The following is an 18,172-nucleotide window of genomic DNA, read 5'->3' as shown; positions in this document are numbered from 1 at the left end:
GTAGGTTGATCATCTGTTGCAGCGACGGGGGTCGCGCGCATCCTTTCGGTGGGCCGAAGGGTCCGTTCCGGCTCTATCGGCCGGGTACATTCCGGGAATACGGAATTGGCTAGCCGACTACCTAAGTCGCACTGCACTGGGCCAAGGAGAGTGGTCTCTCCACCCGCAGGTGTTTCGGGGTCTGTGCCGAAAGTGGGGCACTCCGGACGTGGACCTTCTAGCGTCCCGTCTCTATCGGTAGGTGCCACGGTTCGTGGCCAGGTTTAAGGACCCGTGGGCGGACGCGTCAGGCGCGTTGGTGGCTCCTTGGGGTCGCTGTCGCCTACTTTACACCTTCCCTCCTCGGAAGCTTCTTCCTCGCCTGCTGCGCAGAGTAGAAGCTGTAGGGATTCTATCGGTCCTGATTGCCCCAGATTGGCCGCGTCGCTTCTGGTACGCGGACCAGGTGCGTCTGCTGGCAGACGCCCCCTAGCGTCTTCCCCTGGGAATTGATTTTCTGTTACAGGGTCCAATCTTCCACCCTGTTTCACAGCCACCGGCCTTAGCGGCGTGGCTGTTGAGAGCCAGGGGCTTAAGGACCGAGGCCTATTGGGCTCGGTGGTCTCTACCGTGCTGCCTGCACGGAGGTCTACCTCACGTAGGTTTTTTCCTCATACATGGAAGGCCTACTTCTCTGTGTGTGGGGAGATGAACTGGCACTCTCGTACATGCGTTGTGTACAGGATTCTGCTGTCTTTGCAGCAGGGAGTGGTTCAGGCTCTCGCCTTACGTACGGTTAGGAGCCAGATTTCTGCTCTGGCTGTTTTTTACTTGCAGCGACCCTTGGCATAGCACTCCTGGGTGCGTGCGTTGGGTCAGGGAGTCTGGCAGGTGGCCCCTCCGGTGCGCCCTCCATTACCCCCATGGGACTTGAATTTAGTCCTTTCAGTGCTTCGGGATGCTCCCTTTGAGGACATTCGGGAGGTTTTTTGTTTTATTGTCACAAAAGGTGATTTTATTTCTGGTAGCAATTACCTCGATCAGACGGGTGTCTGTCTGTTCTGGCGGCCTTGTCTTGCAAGGCTCCCTGCTTGGTCATCCGTAAGGATGAGGTGGTGCTGCGGCCGCAGCCGTTTTTCTCCCTAAGGTCGTTTCGGCTTTTCACTTGGATGTGGACATTGTTCTTCCATCCTTGTGTCCTCAGCCGAAGAACCCGAAGGAGGCCACTTTACATTCTTTGGATGTGGTTCGGGCCCTTCGAGTTTACTTGTCGGCGACAGCTCCGTTCCGGACGTCGGACTCGCTGTTCGTGTCTGTGTCCGGTCCCAGTAAGGGCCTGGCAGTTTCGTCGGCCACCATTTCCAGGTGGATCCGACGGATTGTGCTTCAGGCCTATGCCCTGAAGGGCGGGCGCCCCCCTTTCGGGTCATGGCGCATTCGACCAGGGCGATCGGGGCCTCTTGGGCTTTCCGACACCAAGCCTCTGTGTTACTGGTGTGTAAGGCTGCGACCTGGTCGTCGGTCCACGCTTTTTCAAAGTTTTATATGGTGGATGTGAGTGCATCTTCGGATGCCTCCATTGGCCGCAGGGTGTTACAGGCGGCAGTATAAGGTTGGAGTTCCTCCGTTGAGTAACTCCGGTTTTTGTTTGGGGTGTAACCTGTTTTTGCTGTGTTATTTTTCCCACCCCTCGAATTTTTTTGACACTGCTTGGGGACATCCCTAAGGTCAATGAAGGCTGTGTCCGTCTATGAACGAAAGAGAAAAAAGGATTTTTGTACTCACCGTAAAATCCATTTCTCTGAGTTCATAGACGGACACAGCACCCACCCCTCCTTTGTTTGTACTGCTTGTTACGAACTGAGGCTGCTAAAGCAGGGTGTGGGTTATGCCTGGGGGAGCCACGCCCCCTGGGAGGAGCAGCATGAAGAAAAGTTTTTAACACCTTAAGTGCTGTAGAATTCTGCCTAAATCTCCTGGTAGGAAGAAGCATAACCCTAAGGTCAATGAAGGCTGTGTCCGTCTATGAACTCAGAGAAATTGATTTTAAGGTGAGTACAAAAATCCTTTTTTTTTTTTGCATTAACTACAATTACCCATGTGTGTGGCTCATGCATAACCTTGAGGATTTAAGGAAGATAAAGTACAGCCCCCAGTCAGAGACCGGGTTAGGGCCTCAAAACCCCTACCACCACCACAACACGCCAATCATTCACAAACCTCAGGACTGTTGAGTTGTCGTAAAGAAATTTGGAAGGATAAATACACTTTAACCCGTTCACCACCCAATGTACGCATGGCAGTAGGTTTTAACACAGAGCTGCTACATATATGTGTACAGCTGGTGTCATTTTTTTTTTTTTGTTTACAAACGATTTTATTATATCAAAAGGTCAAAGATTAATACAGAGTCATTACAGAAGCAAAAGGTACAATCAAACTGAACATGCTTGTACTAGACATGTGATATATAAAACATGAAACATGTAAAGATGAAAATGGTAAAACATTACAAACCAGCTACATTATGGACAACTGATAAGTAGAACATTTTCATGGAACTGCTATATCCCAAGGGGACCATTTCTTTTTGAAAACATGCATTGTGTCGAAGAGAGTATGGTGGATTAGCTCTGAGAGTTTGATTTGTTCCATTCTATTTAAAACTTGGGACCATGGGACATTTGAAGAGTGCCAATTAAAAGCAATCATCCAGTGAATTGAATTAAAAAGTGTGTGAATCAGTCTAACATGTTTAATAGGTATATTAGGTATAGATGCGAATAATAAACACACCATGGGATTAAGGGTTACTTTTCTACCAGTGATATGTTCAATCTTGGCTGTTGCAAGTGACCATATGGGGTCTAGAAATTTGCAGTTCCAGAAGGTATGTAAAATAGTGCCCTGTTCAGGGCAACCCCTAAAGCAAGTTGGGGCTACCGTGGGATAAAATGAGTTTATTTTGGAAGGGGTCAGATACCATCTGGTATGAATTTTTAGAGCAGATTCTCTTGCTGAGGTAGAACGAGTACATTTTAATAGGTTATGTAACATAGTAGTCCACTCCTGTGGAGAGAATGTGCAGCCCAGGTCGACCTCCCAATGTAGCATTGGATTAGACTTCTCTGGACGAGAAAACTCACTCAGAGAACGGTAAATGCGGGAGATCAAGCCCCTATCTCTAGGTGTTGATATACAGATACGTTCAAAATTAGAGTAGGGAGTATGTAATGTAAGTGAGAAAAAATCCTTGTAGAATCTCTCAATTTGAGTGAAATTTGCTAATTCTGAGATTGGGAGTTGAAATTCTTCACATAGTTCTGAAAATGGGCGAAACTTGCCATTCCTGGAAAGGGATTTCAACGTAGTGAGATTACATGCCTTCCATTTACTGAATAGACTATCATTTTTAAAGGCTGGTGGGAATCGGGGGTCGCCCAAGAAGGAAGCCAGTGGGGGGGTGGCCGAAATTAAGTCAAATTTATCTTTATAGCGATGCCATAACTGAAATGAGTAGGCTACCACCTTATTTAAGCGAAAAATCACTCTAGGGGAGATCGATCTGGACCACAACAACCCCTGAAGATGGAAAGGTTTAATTGAATGTTCCTCAAATTGTATCCAAGCAACTTGACCCGAAGGAGCAAACCATTGAGCAAGTTGCGTAAACCTTGCCGCGAGGTAATAATACCATAGATTGGGAAGGCCCAGACCTCCATTTAAATGGGATCTATGCATAAGGGAGTATCCGAACCTCGGTTTTTTGTTGGCCCATATAAATTTATTGATATCCCTCTGTAGGGAGTCTAGTGTGTATTTAGGGACCTGTACAGGAAGGGATCTAAAATAAAAGAGTAATTTAGGCAAAATTGCCATTTTGACAGCCGTTAATCTACCCAAGAAGGATATATGATATGCTGACCATACCTTCAGAAGTACTTTGATGTTTGAGAACAATGATGGGTAATTAGTTTGATACAGAGTGTTATACAATGGTGTAAGGAGGATGCCCAGATACTTAAACGAATGTGAAGTCCAGGTGAAGGAGAAACTATGCTGTAAAGAGGACAACAGTAAAGACGGGATATTAATTGGCATAGCAGTACATTTAGATAAATTTACCCCAAGTCCGGAGAGGTTATGAAATGTGTTTAGTGTTTTGATGAGGTTAGGGAGGGAAATCAAGGGGTCCGAAAGGAAAAGCATCGCGTCATCAGCATATAGACTCAACTTGACGTCACCTGGGCCCCCCGGGTATCCCCTAATATTAACATTACTACGTATGGCACATGCAAGGGGTTCTATCGCAAGGGCAAAAAGGAGAGGGGAAAGGGGGCATCCTTGTCTAGTCCCTCTACCCAAAGCGAAAAAATCGGAATTTTCTCCTGGGATTCTAATTCTGGTTTGGGGGTTATGATATAACGCTCTAAAGCCGTGCATGAATTCATCACAAAGACCATATCTGGGGAGTAAATGTTCGAGGTATGACCAACTGACACTATCGAAGGCCTTGTGGATGTCAAGGCTAAGTATAACTAATGGGTTAGTATGTAGGTTTGCATCTTGTATTAAATTAGTGACCAGTCTTACATTATCAGTGATCTGCCTGCCCGGAATAAACCCAGTTTGGTCAGGATGAATTAACGACGTAATGACTGTCGCAATTCTACCAGCAAGCAGACGGCCGAAAATTTTGAGGTCATTGTTCATGACTGAAATTGGGCGGTAGTTTTGAGGGGAGGTATGATCTTTGTGGGGCTTGGGTATTAAACACATATTGGCTAGAAGCATTTCATCTGGAAATGTATTACCTTGTAGAATATGATTGAATAGTTTGGATAAGTGTGGGGCCAGGATATGGGAGAATTTTTTGTAATAGAGGGTAGAATACCCGTCCGGACCTGGGGCCGTTGAAGTCTTTAGGGATTTAATGATATCAGAGATTTCCACTGCGGTGCAAGGAGCGTTCAGCTTATCTACCTGTTGGGTAGATAGGGTGGGGAGCATTAGACCATCTAGCCAATCCCGGGAAGACTGTTTCGGTGGCGAAATCGGGGCGGATAAAAGGTTTTTATAGAAGTCAGAGAAAATCTCTATAACCTCTTTAGGGTGAGAGACCAGGTTACCATTAGCATTACGTAGTTTATATATATGTGGAGGGTTAGTAGACTGTTTAAGCTTTCTAGCAAACATTGTGGATGCAGTGTTACTATATAATAGGAATTTTGCTTTGGACCATCTCAAGGTCTTCTCAGTGTCTGATGCCAAAAGCGTATCAAGAGAACGCCTTTTACTTTGGATTAGATTATATATATCCGTTGATGGGGATTGGAAATGTTTATAATATAATCCGTCCAATTCCCTAGTTAGATTATTGATATCTATTAATTTCGATTTATTTTTAGCTGATGCAGTATTAATAAGGTGACCTCTCATGACTGCCTTATGTGCTGTCCACAGAGTGGAAAGAGAAGTGTCGGGAGATTCATTATGAGTGAAATAATCTTCTAATTGTGAAGACAGTTTTAGGGTTATACTGGGGTCTGTTAACAGGGAATCATTTATTCTCCATTTATATGGGGTAGGAGACAGACCTATGTGAGACGTAGTGAACGCGACAATGTGGTGATCAGACCAGGGGCATATGTGGATGTCTGCATTATGTGAATTAGCTAAAAGAATCGGGGTAACAAAAATATAATCTAATCTTGCATAGCTGTCATGTGGGTGTGAATAAAAAGTATAGGCCTTTATACCCACGTTATGGGCCCTCCATGTATCAATTAATTGATGATTGTGTAAAGAGCGGGTGAGAGATTTTGGAAAAGCCTTTGATGTGGGGACCACTCTGCTCCTATCCAGGACCGAGTTTGCAGCTGCATTAAAGTCACCTCCCACAATGAGGTGGGGGGAGTGATATCTGTCTAGGATATCAAAAAATGTTGTAAAAAAAGCAGATTGTGTCTCGCTAGGGGCATAAACTGAAGCAATAGTTATTTGACGACCATTGATGATGCCTTTCAGGATCAGGAATCTGCTATCAGGGTCTTTGTATATGTTTAGAATTTCCATGACCAGTGAACGCCTTATAAAGATGGCAGTACCACGAGCCTTGGAACTAAAGTCTGTACAATAATGTTGATTATAAGACCTATCAAAATATTGTGGGAGTTTATTAGTGGCAAAGTGGGTTTCTTGCAATAAAATAATATCGGCTCCCAACCGTTTATAGTGACGGAATGCCTTTTTGCGTTTATTAGGCGAATTAAAGCCTTGGACATTATGAGAAATTACCTTGATCCCCATTATCTTTATATAAAAAGAACATTGGACTCATAAGATAGAATGCAATGAATACTAGCATAAGGGATGTCATAACCTCAAGCATATATTCTATGTGAATATCGTTTCCAAACTCGTGAACTAAGAATATAATTATATCTGAACAAGAGAACATTAGAAATGCTAACCTTTTAAAACCTAACAATGTTTTCCTCAGTAGGGCTGCAATAACAGCACATATCAAGTGATAAAGAGGATCTTTGTTTGACCTTTTCCAAATATTGTAGAAATCTAAAGTTTTAATATGACTATGAGAAAACTTAAAGATATTTTGGGGGTCAGGATGAGAAGCATAACCTGACCAAAGATAACATCGATATGGACATATCTGTCCATTACTCACAGATGGAGCATCCTCCATTAAGACAATAGATAGCAGGAACAGCAGCAGAAAATTATCCACAGACTGTACCATGCGTTTGGAGTCCATTGTGAGTAGGGGGAGCAAACTAGCAGAGGCGGAGCAGAGCAGCCTCAGCGAGGGTTCTATAGACAAGAAATTGAGTGCATGCCGTAACACATTGAGAAAAAAAAAATTAGCATAGATACCAAAAATGATAATGTTAAATTTAAAGACAAAAAAACAGTAAATAATAATAATAAAAAAAGAAAAAAATTAAAAAAAATTACTACATTTTTAGTTAACCTGACAACTTTTCTGGGCGTATAATGTAGGTAGAGTAGCAGAGAGAAAAAGAAAAAAAAAAAAAAAAAGGGAGGGGTAGTCTTAAACTTCAAGCGTCCAAATTTCTGATTGGTTGACGCCACCTTCTTTGATCCCTACGAGTAGCAGGGGTGGCCCAGATAGGTGAAGGGTGAGGTGTGGAAGGAGGCCTTGCGACTACACTTGGATCCAATAGGCCCAGTTTTACAATGAGATCTTTACCTTCAGAAACATTGAAGACTGTATATGTGGTGCCATTGTGCGGTACTGTTAATTTAAACGGGAAGCCCCACCGGTATCGAATATGAGCTGATTGTAATACAGAAGTAATCTCCTTCAATTTTCGCCTCCTTTCCAGGGTAGCTTGAGAGATGTCCGGGAAAATTTGAATTTTTGTGCCTTCCAGTTCAATACTATGCAAATTTCTAGAGGCTCTCAGAATGCTTTCTTTTGTGGTGAAATCTTTCATGCATAGGATGATGTCGCGTGAGGGTTTGTCTGGAGGTGGTTTTGGACGCAAGGCCCTATGAATTCTGTCGCATGCGAATGCGGATGGAGGCAATTCAGGAAGGAGGTTATGAAACAGTTTAGAGACCGCCGGCATCAGATCGGAAACCGTCTCAGGAATACCGCGAATCCTTAGGTTGTTCCTGCGATTCCGGTTGTCCAAATCTTCTACTTGTGATTGTAGATACGAGTAGTTTTCAGCTAAAAGTTCAAAGTCTTTTCTGAGATCGTTATGAGCAAGAGATAGCTCATCGTGTTTGGTTTCTAGAACATCTGTACGTCCCCCTAGGGATGCTATTTCATGTGTGAGTGTGGTTGTTGTTTTTTGGAGTTCACACTGTATTTTGTTAACCAGTTTCTCATACATCTTGGTTAAGCTGAGGTCCAGGTCCTCTTTTGTAATCTGGGGAGGGGTCTCTCCATTTTGTACGGAGGGCGGCACGTGCAGAGGGCCAGTGGGGATTGTAGGGGATTTTGTGGGGGATGGACTAGAGCCCTTTTGAGCCAACATCTTCAACTCTTTGTTGCGCAATGGATATGTGACCAAAGAGTGCTGTTGAGCACGGCGCAAATACGCCTTCTTTCCGGACGGCATGCACTAGTGTAAACTGTAAGGAGATATATGCAAATTAAAACTGTATAGAGTGAATAGACCTCACAGTATAGGTTAAACCCTCGCTAGATCAAGCACTTGATTAAAAGATGGTGATCCACATCGCACCTCACATGCGTCCCCCCTTGGTAGAGAATATGACTTTCAGTACATCTTGTTTTGAGTGAAACAGTTCAAAAACTCATTACAGTACCATTGTGGGGCTACATGCTGCAAGATGGGGCAGCTAGATTATATGAGTGTGTGGGACATGAGGGAGTATAGAAGAGGTGCGGCTCCAGGCAATAATGTGGTGAGTTGCACCCCCACCTAGGCAGCAAAGGGAACCCCAGGGGACAGTCTAGTATCACAGGCAGCACCAGCCGCCACGCAACAAGTAAGATGGTGTGCAGAGAACTGTGTATCTCCAGTTGCTGTGTCTTGGGTGAAGCAAGATGGCTGCCGTATATGGGAGTGAGGACAAGGCCTCTCCGCAACCAGAGTGTCCACGACAGAGAAATTGTCTGTAGCCCCCCCCTGGGCAGCCCACACTTAAGCGGGGCACTACCGTGGTGCGGTGGTGTTTGGGATCGGTGCAGGGAGAGGACAAGAAGGCTGGTATGGGGCACAGGGAGTAGTAAGATGGTGGCTCTCACCTGCGTCCCCGCAATGCTGACACTCGTCCGGTCACTCCAGAAGGCTACGGGTGGTGTGTGCAGCGTTGCTCCGGTCTGATCGGGCCGCCCCTGGTATGTCCGAGAAGTGCCGTGGCTCAACCCGCAAATCGCGGGGAGCGCGGCACTCGAGTGTGGAGAATGCTAGGCCTAGCAGGCCGCAAGATGGCGGCGGCCCACACGAGGAAGGAGGCGATTCCCGGTCAAAAAAATGGCTCAAACGGATCCCAGCCTCCACGATATATACCGGGATCTGCTGCAGAGGTACCCAGGGACTAGGGTGAATCTCTTGGTGGCCGCAGATCCGATCGATGGTCCGGGATTACAGTGGATACAGGGCTGGTAAACGGAGCTCCACCAACACACGTCCTACTCCATTCACGGTCGGACACGCCCCCCCGGTGTCATTTTTTTTTGTGCTGTCTGGCAGCTCTCGGTCACTGTTTACAATAGGGAGCCAGTGGAGTGGGCTTCCAGTCACGTGATCACAGCCAGTCATTGATTACACCCCAAGATGGCCCACACATTACACACTTGTTTAAAGGGTTAAAGGAGTCGCATTTCTATTTTCTCCTTATGCGCAACAATCACATTTTAAGTGATTATCAAAACAAGATTTGGGTGGAGCCGCATTTTACTCTGCTGAAATCTTATGAATGTACTTTCTGTTTTTTGGCCATGCTTGCTAGAAATTTGACACCCTCTCTACCTTGAATAAAGGATTGTCAAACCGTTGATAATATCTTCAACTCCCCTTTTTTATTGTACGGTTGTCTTTGAACTTGTCTTTCAAGCTGTGCCAAGCTTATGTCTTATTTATATTTTAATTTAATAAAGCAAAGTCCGATTTTGCTCTGAACAGCCTATATAGAGACTTTGCTCAAAAATCAGGAGATTTGAAAGAATGTCAGGATATAGTGTATATAGAGCATCCCATGCTTTGTTATGCATGTCCTGTGCTATAGATGAACTAGGAAGCATACTAGTAGAATGCTGACTGCTAATAACAGAAGCACGGACTGTATTGTAGAACAGAAACCTTTTTATTGGGAGATAAAGATTGTAGACTTTTGAGACAGCTCAATTCTCTTCTTTCAGGCACAGTAACAGTATGATAAGGCCTTAGGACAGAATGTGTCAGGGCGAATTGTTTAAGTTGCCCTTGGCATTCATTTATCTTCTCGCTTTCATTCTGCCAGTTCAAGTTAGAAGATGAAAGGGGGACACCGATTACTTCTAAAGTTACAAGCCTGTAAGAGAGGCCTCATAATCACAATGTCAGTAACAAGAGATGCTTTTTGAGATTCCAAATGGTATTTTCCGGCGATCTGAAAATTTGATAAACTGCTGTGGGGCAAAGAAAAGTTCATTCTTGCTATTGACATTTTTGATATATGATTTATGAAAACCTTCATACCCAGGCAGATCTTCTTCTTCTTTTTTTTTTTTTCTTTTTTTTTTGGGGTAAATATAAATATTTTGTTACGAGGACAGCTCCACTGTCACCACTGCAACCAACCAATCAGACTACATCTTTTTTGGAATGTTGGAACACCTGGTTGCTGTGGGCAACAACTCCAATTTTTTTCAAATCACTGCAACGTCCACATTTCCGTGTATAGGCAACTGAACCCTTGTTTCCTTTCCGAAAACATGTTTCTTAAACATAATCTTTTTCTTGAATTATTGCAGCAAGAATCGGAAGATTTGTCATGTGATGAAGAGATGAAGATGGCTGAAATGCGGCCGCCGCTTATAGAGACATCCATGAATCAACCAAAAGTGGTGGCACTAAGCAACAATAAGAAAGGTGAGCGCTGCCATACACAGCCCAATAAAACAAGTGATTTGACAGATTCAAATGCTGCATGTAACAGGTGGACTTTATATTGGCTGGAATGTGTGAAGCTGATGATAAAATGTAGAGAAGTGATCGCTGCCTCTTCTATTAAGAGAATCTGATCTGATATTTCATTAGAAATCACGAGTGAGGATTAGCAAATCCTGTACTGCTTGTCTTTTTTTCTAGGAGAGATCTGTTCTCCTGTACATTTCCAGGTACCCAGAATTCAATATGGAGAAACTGGCTTAAAGTATAAGTTCACTTTAAAAAAAAAAACAATAAATGCATATTTTTTTTGAAGATGAAAAAATATGCATTTACTATTTTTTTTTTTTTTTTTGTAGGAGCCTGGAAAGATCACCCAAACAGGACTCCTACAAACTGTCAGTGTAAGCTGTCTGCCTAAACTTTGTACACAAAGACAGGAAGACTCTGCCTAAACATTGTACACAAAGCTGTCTGCCTAAACCATGGGTCTTCAAACTATGGCCCTCCAGTTGTTCAGGAACTACAATTCCCATCATGCCTAGTCATGTCTGTGAATGTCAGTGTGTTACAATGCCTCATGGGATGAGTAGTTCTACAACAGCTGGAGGGCCGCAGTTTGAGGATCCCTGGCCTAAACATTGTACACAAAGACAGGAAGACTCAATGAACTACTAGAGCGCTCAACAGCGCCCTGGTAATTCTTTGAGAACAGTACTTGTCCCACACAGCCATTCTCTCTTTAAATAGTGACAGCAGGTACGGGGAGAAGATCCCCAACCAGCTGTGGCAAGATCTGGAAAATGTTGCATGTTACACCCTAAAAACAGAAGGCACATGTAACATGTTCCCAAAGGTGACCTTATCCTTTTAAAGCAGGGGTAGGCAACCTTGGAGAGGTGGAGATCTACCTGAACAACCCAGGAGAATTCAAAGATCCCCCGGTCACAGCGTCACCTCCTCAAAACCTCCAATTGCAGGACTACCGTGTCGCAATTGTATGCATTGCACGGCAATCATGGGTTTAAATCGGGTAGTAAGGAAATGTTGTGCGATGTTGTGCGGAGTTGTACGAGGGGGTACAATACAGCATACAATAAAATAACAAAATAAAGGGAGAAGAGGGGAAAGATGTATAATAAAGTGAGATTAAGGAAATTGGAATAGTTTAGAGGTGGGAGGTCGGGGACTGGGGGGGGGGGGGTAATGGGGGAATGGGTTTATATATAGGTATATATTTTTTTCTTTTATTGATGATATTTTTATATGGAAAACTAACAGATAATTAAAAAAAAAATCAGATGGTGAGAAGGCAATATATCGCCTCTTCACCACCCATCAACACATTCGGATCGCTTTTCAGAGGAGCAGCACTTGTGCTCATTCACACGTACACTTAGGGGTGGTAAAACAGCAAGATATAATGGAAGTCTATGGCTAAGCACAGCAAACCCACAAAAAAGCTGAAGATGCACTGCACGCACAGTGTGTGTAAACCATAGCACATCAGTGTGAAAGCAGACCTATACTAGAATATCCAGTGTATTGCTTCACACTGTCCTGCTGCTGGCACCACTCTGGAGACCGATAGCCGGAATAAGAGGTGGGGTGCAATTGGTATCACTCCGCATGGGACAGGAGCCAGCACTACAGAGGAGTCATCCACTTATGAGGCTTTTTCTCCCTACTACAGCTCTAACTTTACAAGTAGTCCCTCTGCACTGCACTCTCATGCTCTGGAATGGCGGGTCACCAAAATTGCTATCTACAGGTTGCTGACCCCCACTTTAATGTGTCTGTCAAGCCATTGTAATTTTTTAGTGCTGGGTATTGTGAGTTCCAATTCTTCCCCACTCCATCCAAAACCGGAAAAAAAAGGTTGACTTGACATACACACTTAACTGCGCACCTTGCTAAATAGCCAATTCAGAAAGGAATGATCTGTACGCCATGATTAAAGCGGAAGTCCACCCAACAGTGGAACTTCCACTTTAAGCACTCCTCGCCCCCTTACATGCCACATTTGGCATGTAATTCTTTTGGGGGGGAGTGGGTGCTTGGTTTTGAGTGGGACTTCCTGTCCCATTTCCTGCTTTTGTTTATGGGCCACCTAGGCAACTCCTCCTCTCCCCCTAGGTGGCCCCTCCCTCTTTGAAATCTTCTGGGACATGTGACAGGTCTCAGATGATTGCCTGTCCACTGGGAGCGTGCGCCTGGCTGTGAAGCCGCAAGCTTTTAGGGATGGGTGCCCAGTGTTAATGCCGAGGAGGGGGAGAGGGGCGAAGCTCTGTGCGGCCGCATCGCTGGACCGTGGGACAGTCTGTTTATTGTCAGAAGGCTCCATTCCTACAGCTAAAAAGAAGACAGGTTGCAGCTTCTATCATGGTTGGATTTGCAGCCCTTGTTGATTGCTGCTGTGCACCCACTATGTCACATGCATTGTTCAACATAATTTGTTATGTGCTTTGTTCAATATAAAGAAGTTTATATAGTGCTAGGAACAAATACTGAGTAATAGTAATTAATTTAAATACATTAGACTGTTAATATAATCCTGTTTGGTATAGTTTGCTGGATAGCATTTCTCTTTGCACTTTAAAGAAGAAAATAAATAAATGAACTATTGAAATTAATAATATTCACTAACAATTAATTTTCAGCATTTGCACTGGGTGTGCTATTATTATGCAGCTCAGTCCCTTACATCAACACATACCATGTATATATTTGTACACAATATACTCTTTTTATACTGGCGCAAAAAAGGTTGAAGCACAAATACTAATGAAAAGGTTAAAAAGTTAAAACGCGCATTGAAGTCCATTGACTTAATACATGGTACATCCGTGGGTATGGGAGAAACGATTGCACATATGGATGTGTATCTGAACAGGGGTAGCGCTAGGTGGCAGCTGTCCTCAGAGTATAGATAGCTCTGTGTGAACAAGAAGAGAGAAGATGAGGGGGAAGCGCCACCTAAGTGCAGAGTCACAAAGGCTTTATTAGCGCAACAGCTGAATAACACTTACAGGATGAAAAGTAATTCAGGCTCATAAGTCCAAGGATGAAGGAGATGTCCAGCCTATTTGGCATCCATACAGGTATACCGTCACACCCCAGGCTGTGTGGATAGATGAATGTCCTCAGAGTCCTGTGTGGCCACCATGAAAACAGGAACCAGTGTAAAATTCGGCCTGAAATGACGTCGCTAAAAACGAGGTGCAGCCGGGCTCGATGGTGTCACGAGCCACGGCCTGTACTCCCGGAAGTGGGCAAGTATACATGTCAGGCACCAGAGGGGGGGGAGAAATCCTATGAGCAGAAGTTCCACTTTTTGGTTTAACTGGGCTTTAATGAGCCTGAATTACTTTTTATCCTCGAAGTCCTGCCCACATCTGAAAACCACACATGTGAGGTATCGCCGCGAACGTTGGAGCGAGAGCAATAATTCTAACACTAGACCTCTAACTCAAAACATGTAACCAGTAAACAATTAAAGCGTCACCTATGGGGATACCAAAGTTTGGTGCCATTCCACGAGCGTGTGCAATTTTGAAGCGTGATATGTCGAGTATCTATTTACTCAACGTAACTTCATCTTTCACATTATGCAAAAAAATTGTGCTAACTTTCCATTATTTTTTTAAAGCATAAAACCTGCTGCACAAATACAGTGCGAGATAAAAAGTTGCAACGCCTTGTATTCTCTAGGGTCTCTGCTGAAAAAAACATTTAAAGATATAGATATATATATAGATATATCTATATGTCCTTGCCTGTTGTTTTTTGGTGACACTGTGAAGCTGCACACAAAGCAGAGTGTAGCACATTGCTGTTTTTTACTGCTTGCCAATGAAATGTACTGTATTTGTTTTTTTAGATACTACTTCAGAACTACCCTTTGTTACCCATAGTAACCGCTATGCTTTCCTATGACTGTCATTGGGATAGCCCCCCCCTTTTTTTGTTTATAGTTTATGGTTACGTGGACAACACCTCACATGGTGAGTGGTAGTGAAGTATTATATATATCAAGGGGACTCTTGCTATACCTGTTGTTTTTTGCTTTGGTTGGTTTTTGTTCCATATACCTACTCGGTTGTAGCATGATGAGCAATAGCCGCTCTTAGAAGCTAGGAAACAATAAATAATAATTCTGTAGTGTTACGGTGTTGATTGGTACACACAGTGCGTTGAACTCTTCTTTAATATTCGCTCGGTCTTCCACTTCATATTTTTATTTATTTTTTGTTAAATTGCTGTAAACTTTTTTTTTTTTTTTTTTTATTATTATTGTGTTTTGGCAGCTTGGCTGACATGATCTTTTGGCTTTCAGATGATATTAAAGATGCAGACTCTTTATCGGATGAAATTACCCAAAACAGCAATCAGAACAACAGTAATTGTTCCTCACCATCCCGTATGTCAGACTCGGTCTCCCTGAACACAGTCAGCAGCCATGATACCTCCCTGTGCTCGCCAGAAAAGGAATCCAGAATTGCGACGAGCATTAAATTAAGGTCTGTATGCAATATTGATACTAATATGCTTTAAGACGTGTAGAGGGAAGACAGCCTACCTACTCAGGGAGGATGTGAAAAACCGATAGCAAGGTGAAGTGTGTACCCAGCGCTTGTCTATGCAAGCCTTTAGAACAAAATTTAGCTTTGGATGCTATTTTAGTGAATATTTTCTGTCCATCTTGTATTATGATACACACTATGCGTTCATAAATAGCAAAGATACAATACAAACATTTCTTTTAGCTGTTTTTGCTGCAAACATAAATGTGTTTTCCCTATAAAAACTGCAAAATGTATACCTGTATTAAATAAAGTCTGCCATAGACGGTTCAAATCTCAGTCAGTTCAGCAGGGAATCGAACCATGTTTTGGCAGGCTGGTTGTACCCAAGATCAACTTGGGTACAACCAGCCTGTTGGGCATTTCATGCGATTATTGCCTGCAGTTATAGCCGCTAGCAATACTCGATGTTTGTTCCCAGCTGGAAAGGCTCCCCACGTCTGTCCGCCCCCCCCCCCCCCCCCCCCGCTGTGAAAACACAATAGCTCTGTGGGGGGCATTCCCCTATCAACACTGATGGGGTAAACAAGTGATTTTCTTTCCTGCAACCCATGGCAATCAATCTATGGCCGGCTTTATTTACATATTTATTTGCTAAGAAGGTTGGACAACCTTTAATCAAGGTAATACTAGGCCTCACAGTCTTGTGTTCTGCTTACAGACAAGAAGATGAAAACTTCAACAACCTTTTGCATAATGGAGGAAAACTGAATGCTGTTGGTGAGAGACAGATCACTGAGATCCCATCACTGGACAGTGAAGAGAACTTGGTTCAAGAGAGAAGGGTCAATAATACCGACAAACCACACAACTTGAACCAAATCAACATAAACAATAACCTTACAAATGATGAAAGCTTGCATTCGGATACTCCAAAGAGGCAGCATATCTCCCAGCAATTGAGGTCTGGAGAGGCATTTTTGAACAATAATGAGAAAAGGGAGGCTAAACCTCTCGAAAACAGGAAGCCCTACCCCAATATGTGTGCAATGAATAAGGTTAATGGACACTCTGCAGATGAGGATATGTCTCCAGATATGAGTGAGCCTGTCAGGAGCGCGTCAGAGGATTCAGTGCCTTCATTTGACATGTGTGTTTCAAAGAGCACAGATGATTTGTCTCCACAGATGGGAGAACCTGTGGGCCATGTTGTGAAATCTCACAGCATAACCAATATTGAGATGGGAGAGCTAAGGATCTATGACATCCTGAGTGACAGCGGCTCTCCGCAATCATCGTATGTTGGCAAGATGGCTTTGGCAAGTGCTGAAGGACAGAATATTGTTAGGAGCAAGTCAGCAACTTTGCTGTATGATCAGCCATTGCAGGTGTTCTCTGGTTCGTCTTCCTCATCAGATCTGGTATCCACCGGAAAGAAAAATGTGTTCAAATTCGATTCCAACCACAACCCTGAGGGGACATACTCGATGAGAGGACCTCCAGGTTCCCAAATGTCTGCTGTGCCTCAGTATAATGTTCAGTACAGTAGCAGTAGTGCTGCAGCCAAAGACAATTTGTGGAACCAGAAACAAATGGCCTCAATGGATCAAGGAGCCTTACCTTCTCCACGCTTTCATCTGTCCGACAGCGTAGATAGCCCCAGTTACATCAAACACTCTGCCAATATGAACTTTTCTAATCATAACAATGTGAGGGCAAGTAACATGTATGGTGTGCACCAGAGGATGGGACCAAGGCACGTGGAGGCATGGGCAATGTCCCAGAATGATCGGCTCCATCAGGGACTAAGCCGTAACACTCTGCAAAGACAGGGCAGTGTCTCTTCTAACGCTTCTATGTCCCTGGGCGATGCAGGGCCCGCAAGGAGGGTTGTTGTACCTGAAGGGGACTACATGACTTACAGGGACATACATTCAATGGGCCGACCTTCACACTTGATACCAGGCCCACAGAGACCACTCTCAGCCAGGACATATAGCATTGATGGTCCTAATGTGCCCAGACCACAGAGTGCACGGCCTTCTGTTAACGATATTCCTGAGAGAACAATGTCTGTCAGTGATTTCAATTACTCTCGGACTAGTCCCAAAAAACCAAATGCTAGGGTTAGTTCTGAACACTCCTTACTGGACCCTCCAGGTAGGGGTAAGGTACCTCATGACTGGAGAGAACAGGTCTTGCGGCACATAGAGGCGAAGAAGATTGAAAAGGTAAGAGTGAAAAATTAACTTAAACTTTTATTTAAAAAAAATCTTAAATTCCAGAAGCCCCTGTTACCGAGTGCGATGTCGTAAAGAACTGTCTGTGTTGCTCATAGCGATCAGTCGGTTATGACTAAGAAATGAGCATGGTTTGAAAATGAAAGTCTGAATGGCTACTGTGGACAGCACTCTGTTTTATTTTAATTTTGTCTAATTTTACAAAAGATGCCTAACAAAAGAGCAATGTATGTGTTGGATTTTTAGACGTATTCTGGTTTATATTTAAGAAACAGAACTGCTGTAGCTAATAAGTGCAGGCATCCAGAGGTGCACCTGTCTGATACAGCCGTGGCTGTTATGGCTAGATCCATTCTGACTGGCAATTCTGTGCAGTGTCGCAGTTTACCTTCTAAGATTCCAACGCACGTGTTCCTGAAGAAATGGTTGTGTGTGTAAGTGGGTGCTGAAGCTACCATTGGCTGGAACCGAAGTGAGAGAATATCACCAGCACACCATGGATCTCCAAAATGGGTCCAAAGCTTTATTCAGCCATCACATTGTTGCAGCAGAAGCATTGTTTTGGTTCCTTACAGGACCCCTTCATCAGGCATGTCACTAGTTTAGTGGATGTGATGTTCGGTGACCACAGAAGTCAGATGCCTGAGCTCTGCATTGTCATTTTAAATGAGCACATGTTTGTTTTTCTCTGCACCCAGTGTTCAGGGCCACATCAGTATCTTCTCATTATGCAGCCCCTATTTAAATATAAAGGTAGAACTATAGGCAACACTTTTTTTTTTTTTTCCCCCATTTTGGATAGAGTAAGGCTGGGTTCACA

The 18,172-nt window shown here is 43.8% G+C and overlaps 1 protein-coding gene across 4 annotated transcripts in view; it reads left to right on the top strand.

Moving 5' to 3' along the window:
* The window catches only part of ERBIN (erbb2 interacting protein), a 321,390-nt gene that overhangs the window by 284,058 nt on the left and 19,160 nt on the right, over positions 1-18,172 (top strand). For 3 of the 4 annotated variants that reach the window (XM_040340100.1, XM_040340071.1, XM_040340090.1), the window contains 4 exons: positions 10,454-10,571; positions 10,949-10,993; positions 14,926-15,109; positions 15,834-17,343. In XM_040340100.1, coding sequence (XP_040196034.1) covers positions 10,454-10,571; positions 10,949-10,993; positions 14,926-15,109; positions 15,834-17,343 — 1,857 coding nt within the window. The remainder of the gene's footprint in view (positions 1-10,453; positions 10,572-10,948; positions 10,994-14,925; positions 15,110-15,833; positions 17,344-18,172) is intronic. The other variant, XM_040340081.1, reaches the window with a different exon arrangement.

This window comes from Rana temporaria, chromosome 1, assembly GCF_905171775.1.
Source record: "Rana temporaria chromosome 1, aRanTem1.1, whole genome shotgun sequence".
NCBI classification, from domain to species: Eukaryota; Metazoa; Chordata; class Amphibia; order Anura; family Ranidae; genus Rana; species Rana temporaria.
The sequence above is the reverse complement of the archived record's forward strand: the minus strand, read 5'-3'. Positions and strand labels throughout refer to the sequence as shown.